Below are 8549 nucleotides of genomic sequence, written 5' to 3'. Positions count from 1 at the left end.
AAGGAACGTCAGTGCAAGTTTTCAATTAAGGGGGAAAAAAAAGGAAAAAAAAAAAAAAAAAAAAAGAAAAGGAAACAAGGAAAATCATCAAGCCCACAAACGCCTCGAAGCACTTTTGATATCCGGCTTCGTCATGCTAAACAATACTCAATGGTAGGCAAAGGATCAACATCGTCGAATAGTAACAGGAACCCCGTTCTGTCATGTCCGGGATTGAACCATAGATAAAAACAAGGGTCGAGAATTAGGTTTCATGCACATGCCATGATCTGTCGTTAGAGTCCATCCCGGAGCCGTCGATCTTCATCCCATATCTCCTTTTTCATCCGCTGCAGCCGAACGTGCTGTTTGTGGAGCCTCTCCAAGTCCACTCGTGGTGGGTCGGACTGCGAGGCCAGTGCGTCATGTAAGGTGCGGTACTTGGCATAGAACTGCTTAAACGTCTGCGACTTCTCGCGCAATTGCTGCAGGAGGATTTCGCGGCTGAGAGGCGGCGAGGCGCTTCCAGTGCTGCCACTAGACGTGCTCACGGCTCGCCGCCGCTTGTGCTCGAGATCCCCCGTCACACGGCCGGGAGCATGGGATGATAATGCAGGCCGCTCAAGCTCCGCTTTGCGCTTCAAAGGATTGGCGACTCCAGCCGGTCTGGACACCCCATTGGGCTTAACCACCTTTCTTACGGTGGGGGCGCCCGCAGCAGGTCTCGGTCTGTTCACCTGAGTGATAAGCGGAGATGATGAGGCACTGGACGAATTGTTCTGGCTGGAAGAACGGCTGCGACTCTGAATATCCGAGGCATTGGTAGGGGGCGAAGATCCGAGGGGCGACGGCTTTTGTGGGGACTTCTGCGGGGACTTCAGGGCTGGGGGCCGCGATGAAGGAGGTCTTTTGACTGCAGTAGGCCGATGAGGGGCTTGATTGAGCGATTCACTCTTAGGTGTAGCTTCTGGCTGCTCCACCTTTGGTGTCGGCGCATGGGAAGACTCCCTGGGAGGGAGGAGGGTTGGCGGTTTGGCCGGCAGCTTGAGTTCGGGTTTCGTCTTCTCAGGCTGAGGCTTCTCGGTTGACGAGGCGTCAGGCATGTCCGTGTCGTCCTCGTCTGAATCATGAACAAATTCTGCCGATTTGAATTTACCCTCCGGTTTCGCAGTCGTCTTCCGCTCCGCCTTCTTGGTGACGCGCCCAGTCAAGGTGCTATTGGCCACAGTCTTGCTTTTGGTGGCGGGCCGTTTGGCACCTGCGTCTTTCTCACCTACCCGTTTCTTTTGCGCGATCGTCCCGGATTTGGGAGCCGACGTCGGCTCAACCGTCCTCGGGGTCAGACCGTTGCCACTAGCTTTATCGGTCTCCTGGCCAGTAGTGTAGCCGTCTTTGCCGTTATCATCAGATGTTTGCACTTGGATCCGAGGCGTAGCCGTTTTCTTAATGGGCCCCGTCCGCAAGTCCAGGCGCGACAAGCACTTGCCCTTTCCGCGTTCTTCCTTAGGCAGAAGCAGCTGCCATAGCTTGTCGGAGCGGGAGATCCGCAAGCGATCAAAAGCGGAGATAGCATTCTCAATGGCTTCCTGCCTGTCTTCCTGAGACGGGTAGGGGAATTTCCACACATCGAGGTCCCGGTATATCTTGTCCTTGAGATCGAACTTCTCCGGATTTATTCGGTTCTCGGCACCATATTTCCGAGCCAAGGCCTCACAGTCTTCGAGGGACGAACGGGTCTGGCGCGCAAGGAAATTGGCGGAAACCGCACGGACGGCGAGGAGATGGATAAAGGGGACCTTGAGGGCTTCCAGGCGGATGCGATCTTTGTTCTGGGTAAGCGGAGCGGAGGTGGGCGTCAGCGGAGGCATGGACACAGGCGATCGAGCAACCCCCAAAGCTGGACTCGAGGAAACGGAGCGATTGGCGGCAGTCAGCAGCCGATCCTTCTCCAGCTCCACTTTGCTTGCGGGACGAGCCAGACGAGCAGCATGTTTCCCAGAGCTGGAGCGGCTATCGCCTGCTCGCAATGCTCTCACCTCGTCAATGCTGGTGATTATATGAGTCTTCTTCGACTCCTTTCCTCTTTCAAAAGCGCTCAGGCTTTGCTCCAGGGTGGCCAATGCCTGATCGGTGGCCGCAGTGTCCTCCTTCGCCTTCTGAACCTCCAAGCTATGGCTCAAAACACCGGTAAAATATAGGTTCTCCTTGTCTGCGGAGCTGCCGCGGTATAACTCGGATCGACACGCCTCGGGGTGGGAGTGGAAGGGCTGGGATTTGGAGCCGTAGTAGAGGGTCGAGTGTTTCCCCAGGCGGATTCGGGCTGTCTGGTCGTTCCGAAGGCTCTGGATCAGCTCATCGAGGGTGCTCTGAGCTAGATTCAGCCGCATGATCTGAGGGGGCTTGTTTGTAACGTCATTGCCGTGGTTGTCTCTGCAGAGAGACAACCCGGTCTCCGGAACCTCGAGGGCGGGCATGAGGACGATATAGAGGGGCAATGGGTCGAGGAGAGACGGGAGAGGTCGAGACGGGGAGAGGAAGAGGCGAGGTACGACCGACTCGATCGGAGGGGAGGAATTGGGAGGTGGGAAGGATTCGAGATTCGGAAGACGGACGGATGGCAGCGTGGGAGCTGCAGGTCAGCGGCCGAATGCACGGAAAGGCGAGTCAGAACAAAACGCCATAGATCAAGCAACGGCAGTGACGAAAGAGAGGGAAAGGAAGTCTGCATGTAAGAGAGCAAACAAGAAGCGGAGACCAACAAGACCCATGGCAAGAAGGGTGGTCTTGAAGGTGTCGGGGAGAAACCGAATTCAGAGGGAGGGAGGGAGGGAAGGAGAGGGGAGGGGAGGAGGGAGGAGGGTGAGGAGGAGGAGGAGGAGGAGGGGAACGGAGGAAGAGAGGGAAGGGGAAGGGGAAGGATGAGATGAGATGATGCCAAAGGAACGGGGATGCGAGTGTAAGGCGGCCTTGGAGCGGAGAGATCAGTATTAGGTATTCGGTCGTGAGTGGGGAGAAGCGGTATGGTATCGTATAGTCGTCCAGTTCCCTTCACTTTCAGGGTACCTTTTTTTCGTTTGGTTCCCTTAAAAGAGGAGCAGCAGTAGGAGGGTAGGTTGTCAAAGGCCCGCCCAAAAGGTTAACCAAATCACCCGGTAAGTAATTAAAAAAAAAAAGGAAGAATGATAATAATACTACTAACATAATAATAATAATAAAAATAATCCCAAGACGCTACCACACCCTGGGTTAGTTAGGCAGGCACTAGCCGGGCCAAAGAACAGCAGAATCCCAATCCTAGCCCTCCATCATCCGCATCCCTAATTAAATTTACCACTTATGTGAACCTGCAGACAACCCAAATACCTTTTGCGACAACATCCTCACGGCTGCTAAACTATCATCCTTCTGATGCGGTCCGTAACGACCGTCAGAGGAGCTTTCCGCGGAGAGAGAGGCTTTGGCCACCGCCGCCGACGCCGCCCTTTTAAGATAATAATAAAAAAAAGCATATCGGACTTGACAAGCCGTTGATAGGCTCCAAAGCACAGCCAAAAAAGAAAAACAACGAGCAGGGCTAGAAATGTGGCAAGGTCAAAAGCAAGGTGTAGTAAGCCCGGACTAGGATTCCTACTATGGGGTAGATAGCGGGTGCCCTGTTCTTTGATCTGGCATAGATAGTACCCTCAGTCTGACTACTGCTACTACGACGGAGGACTGAGTATCTACTGACTGACTTGCCGGAAGAATAATCAAAAGGGACACACGAATAATATTAGGAAGGGGAGAAGATAGTACGGCCACTAGTACGGCAGACGGCCTACTATGGAGTCCGTCAGTCCAACTTCGTCGGTGCTAAAGACTTTCTAAGGGAGGTAGTCTGATCCTTGACGGGGTCTCGGTCCGGGTATTACGCAGACTTACGGGGGGGGGGGGTATCGATTCCCTTTCCTCGGGCGATGATGGATGGAGTCGGTTTCTTCTGGAACACTTGATCCCTACCAGCGATCGATCCGAGGGGCACCTGGGATGCATCCAGAGCGACAAGGAACCGTGGTAGTGTATGGCCGGGGCTTGTTGTTGTTCTTCCCTTCTGCCCTTGTCCATTTGTTTGTCTTTGATATAATGAACAGATGGTTTCACCTTATAATGGCATCTTCCGTCAACCTTTCTCCAATTTGTCTGGGCATGCCTTGAAAGGCAGAAAGAAACGTGAGTGGAAGCGATGCCTGGCCGGGTTGGGTCCGATTACAGGCCCGGTACCTTACCAGACGTGTCGTAACCTGGGTTGTACCACCGACCGACCCATCTGGTGGCCGCGGACACTGAAAGTGGTACCAAACGGAACTGCTTGTTCAGCAGCGCGACCGACCTTAGCTACTTCCTGTTAGTAGCTAGCTGCTACTTTCTTACGCCATGGCCATGCCTCTGCCACCCAGTGTCCCCACCACTGGTGACAAGAATGGGTCCTCCAGCACATCGCCCATTCATCTGGGACCATCGTCCTGCTGTCTTGGTCGAGGCGATTCCCCTGGACAACCACAATGGGAGCCGCATCGTGGGGGTTACATCCAGCAATCCAAAGCCCTCAAGAGTAATACAAGAGGAAAAGAGAGTTAACAATACGATTCGGCACCGCTTATAGAAGCGAGAAGGACGTCAGAGGCCAAAGTTAAATTGAGTAGCATTAATTGCTGAAGAACCCGGCCGGTAATTAACAATACCTTGTTGGTTGCTGACAGAAAGGGAAGTAGATTCCTAAGCAGGTTTATTACACGCTTGGCAGTGAGGTGGTAATGGGAGACCACCAGAGCAGCAGAGTAGAACAGAGCAGCGCAGGAAGCTAGAAGGGACAATCATCCCCAAAGAAGGGATTGTCGAGGATAGAATCGACCCCATGAGATCAGATATCAAGCGTGTGCCTTGCTTTGCATGGGCCATGATCGCACATCGCTCTCAGGGCACCCCGTCATCCGAACGGCTTTTCTCGCGACTTGCCGCATCCCATGATCCATACCAGGTACTGTCCAGTAACGAAACGAAACGCTGAGCCACCGGTTCAGCTTGACGGTAGATCACCCGCCGACCAGCCTCGACCCTTTCTTATTTCCCGCGGATGGTCGGAAGGGGAAGGGGAAGAAGGGAGACAAAATAATGCAAGATGGCGAGCCTGCATGGGCAGGGCACCCTGCTCTCGTGCAGTCGAAACTTAATACAGAGGGAGGGACAGCACAAATTGGGAGGTGATGAACGCACCTCAGACAGCCAGAAACCACACGAGTTTCCTAGTCGGGGTTGGACAGCCTGGGAGGTCACAGGGAGTTCCGCCCGATCCTCAGGGTCCCCCCAAATCAGGAGAAAATCCAGCGCCGGAACTAAAAGTCGCAGGTTTCGGGTGCAGGATTGGAGAGGTCGCGGAGACCGATCATGATGAGATGAGCTGAGCTGCCTGCTGAGTGATGAGGATGGACATGAATCAATCAACCATGTTTAATCCTAAATCCCAGCGCCAGGTTACAGTCCGGCCGAGGTTCTAACCGAAACAGACCAACCAGATGATCCCTCCCCTGGGCCATCCATTGGCTGAGAGCTGCTTCTGAAGATTAAGTACACTGTCCGTCCGTTAGTCAGGATCAGTAGGTCGGATAGTCAGGGAATAATAAAAAAGGAAAAAAAGGTTTCATCTAGAGGGAATAATTGGTGGCCGGATGGCCCGAAAAGGATGGACCGCCCTGTGATCATTCCAGTTCAGTAATGAAGGGATGAACGGTCAGCTTCTTCAGGACGGTGATAACTTCTAGACTTGCGTCTGAACACAATGCATACGAGGCATCCACTATGATCACCATAGGGTCCATTGTATCCATGAGGCTAAGTAGTACTACTAGGTACGGATCTCGCTCAACCGGGTGATTTTTCCGTGTTCGGATCCCGACCTGAAATTCGTTCCAACATCCATACAGTAGTCCGGCAAAGCAAGGCGCATCCTGGACCATCCTGTAGGGTCGGTAGTGGTACATGGAAAGGTGGGGAAAGAATGCGCACAGGACTCGGACGTCTAACGATCAAGGAAGTCATATCGATTGACAGAACCTTGTCGTCTGTCGTCTATCATCTGTGGTATGTACCGCCAGCACTCGAGGCGACTAAATAGGTCGAACCACCAGCTGCATCAAATCCCTTGGGCATTCGTCTTCATGTACGGAGTATGTGATGTAGAGACACGCCTGCGCTGGGCAACTGATCTGGGCAGCCTTGAACTCGTGTTGATGATTGGCAAGGCGGTCCACGTGTTTTGAGCCCCGGCGAGTGGACGGAAAGTGGGAACGCCTCGCACAGTTAGTAGTCTTGACATTCCATGAGAATCTGAGGGGCTAAATGATAGGATAGGAATATCCTGGACGCGCGGAGTAAGGCAAGTAGCAGTTTGCTACAGTAGTGGTTCTCTAGTAGGATGGAGTACTCCGGACTCCGTAAACCCAACAAGCAAGTATACCTACCCAGCATTCGCCACTGCCGCTTAGACCAACCCAGGGAATGGGGCCCTGCATCACGTACGTACAGTCGGAGTTACTTACGAGGCGTAGCAGACACTAGTCGACGGCGTAGCATCGTCGCTACTGTGGCTGGAAGTGTATTATTGCATTCCAATCACTTCTCTAGTAGACGTCGAATCGCGCATTACGTCACCCACTGCAAAAACAGGTGTCGAGGGTTCAGTAGTATACTGCCTGTTATCCTCGTGAACTTCCCCATCAAGGCGTCGAGAAATTCCACGAGACCAAGTATCATCCCGCGCAGGCCAGCCAGCCGACCGACGCAGCGGACATACTTCGCTCTCGATCAACGTGTGACAGCGCGGTCACTTAGCAGGATGCATCCCGTCCAACAGGGCAGAATTAGAGATGCGACTGGAATGCCACCCAATCAGTTCCAGCGGGAGGTTCAGATGTCCAGCCCGAACAGGTAATGCGGGTGGGGGATGGCTGGCTGGGAAATTGATCATTGGTGGGCCTGATCCATGCGAGGGATTGGAACTCGAGTTGGTACGGTATTACCGGACGGTAAGAATACGCTGCCAGCACATCATGACACTGCATCGTCACTCCGACTCTTATTCATGGTAGTAAAGATGGAGTAGTTACTCCATACAGACAGACCATGAATAAGAACCCATTACTATGTAACTAAGAAAGAAAAACCACTATCTCTAAAACGGAGTACAAAGAACCAGAATCAGAAAAAGGGATCAAAAGACTCAATCCCCACACCATCTATCAACTTATCTCCTCCTCCCCCTTTCCCTTCCCCTATCCCCATCCCATCCCATCCCACCCCACCCACCTAACCACTCCGCCTAAGTACGGAGCACCAGCAGCAGTAGTAAGTACCTACCTTAACCGCTGCCGTGAAACAAACACCTAGTCCAACCATCTCAAGCCCATACCCCAGCTGAAACGTGCCATCCCCCGATTTTCCCCTGGGTCAAATAAAATACCCCTGTCTCATCATCCGACCTCTGACAACGAACCACCCCCCTGTCCATACTCCCTACGGGGCACGCTCCTTTGTAGATGATGATCCCTAGGCTTCTATGTTTGTTGATTGTTCATGGGATGATCCGGCTCGGCTTCCTACGAACCAGAACCAGAACCATGAATGGAGTATCTATTCTGGTTTGGGTTGGGCTGGGCTGGGTGCTATAAATAACGTTGCATAGCCCGTTACTTACATACAAAGGGTGGTTGCCGAGGTGAGGTGAGGTGAGACCTCAATTGCTTGCTCCGCCAGGACCATGGATAGACTACTACGGTGTACACGGAGTACAGTCACTACTTAGACTAATTGGGGTAACAAGTGAGTAGATTTGGATCAGATCTGCAAGTTAGTCGTATACATACACAGAGATGATGATTCAGAGCATGTACTCAAGTAGTTCTACCGGTCGGATCCATTCCACAGCCTCAATCCTGAGCCTCAAGCCTCAAGCCTCAATTGAACCGTCTAAGACTAGCTAGTAGTAGTAGTACTTCGTACTCCGTACGGAGTATCTATCTACTATCTAGTAGCTAATTAACCTGCGCCTCACTACTAAGATCCCACGCTACACTTAGATAGATCTTAGTTACTCCGTAGCAAGCAAAGTAAGAAGTAACTAACCGTACCTAAGTAAAGCCATAACAAGATGAGGCTGAGCATTAGGTAGGCACTTACAGCCACAGGGACTTACTAACTCCTCCGTACCGTACCTATGTACGGGGTACGTGAGAAGGCAAAAGAAAACACCCATAAGCGACATTGCCGCGCTACGCAGAGTAGGTGCGATGCGTGAACTGTACGTACGGAGGACAGGGCTGGTTTTGATTGGTTTGTGTGACTTACATACGGAGTACATTGTACATATATGGGTTTGGTTGGAGATTGTAGGTGGGCTGGAGGCATACATACATACATTTTATCTATCATCTATCTACAAGTTGAAGTGGGCTTGGAATTGGTCCTACTGTCTACTAGGCGCATACCGTATTTCAAGTGAGGTACAGATACCGCCCCGAAAGCAGACAGTCAGTTAC

General features: G+C 52.3%; 1 protein-coding gene across 1 annotated transcript; it reads right to left on the bottom strand.

The window, feature by feature from the left end:
• Window positions 1-275: 275 nt before the first annotated feature.
• BO80DRAFT_486255 (uncharacterized protein) lies at window positions 276-2934 on the bottom strand (the record flags this gene model as incomplete). Its single annotated transcript, XM_025723517.1, has 1 exon — window positions 276-2934. Exon 1 carries the CDS (start codon window positions 2451-2453, stop codon window positions 276-278), a length of 2178 nt encoding a protein of 725 aa, XP_025578341.1. The 5' UTR covers window positions 2454-2934.
• Between the last annotated feature and the right edge of the window lie 5615 nt (window positions 2935-8549).

The sequence above is a fragment of the Aspergillus ibericus genome, assembly GCF_003184845.1.
Source record: "Aspergillus ibericus CBS 121593 unplaced genomic scaffold BO80scaffold_7, whole genome shotgun sequence".
In the NCBI taxonomy this organism is placed as follows: Eukaryota; Fungi; Ascomycota; class Eurotiomycetes; order Eurotiales; family Aspergillaceae; genus Aspergillus; species Aspergillus ibericus.
This window is presented reverse-complemented; position numbering and strand designations above follow the sequence as displayed.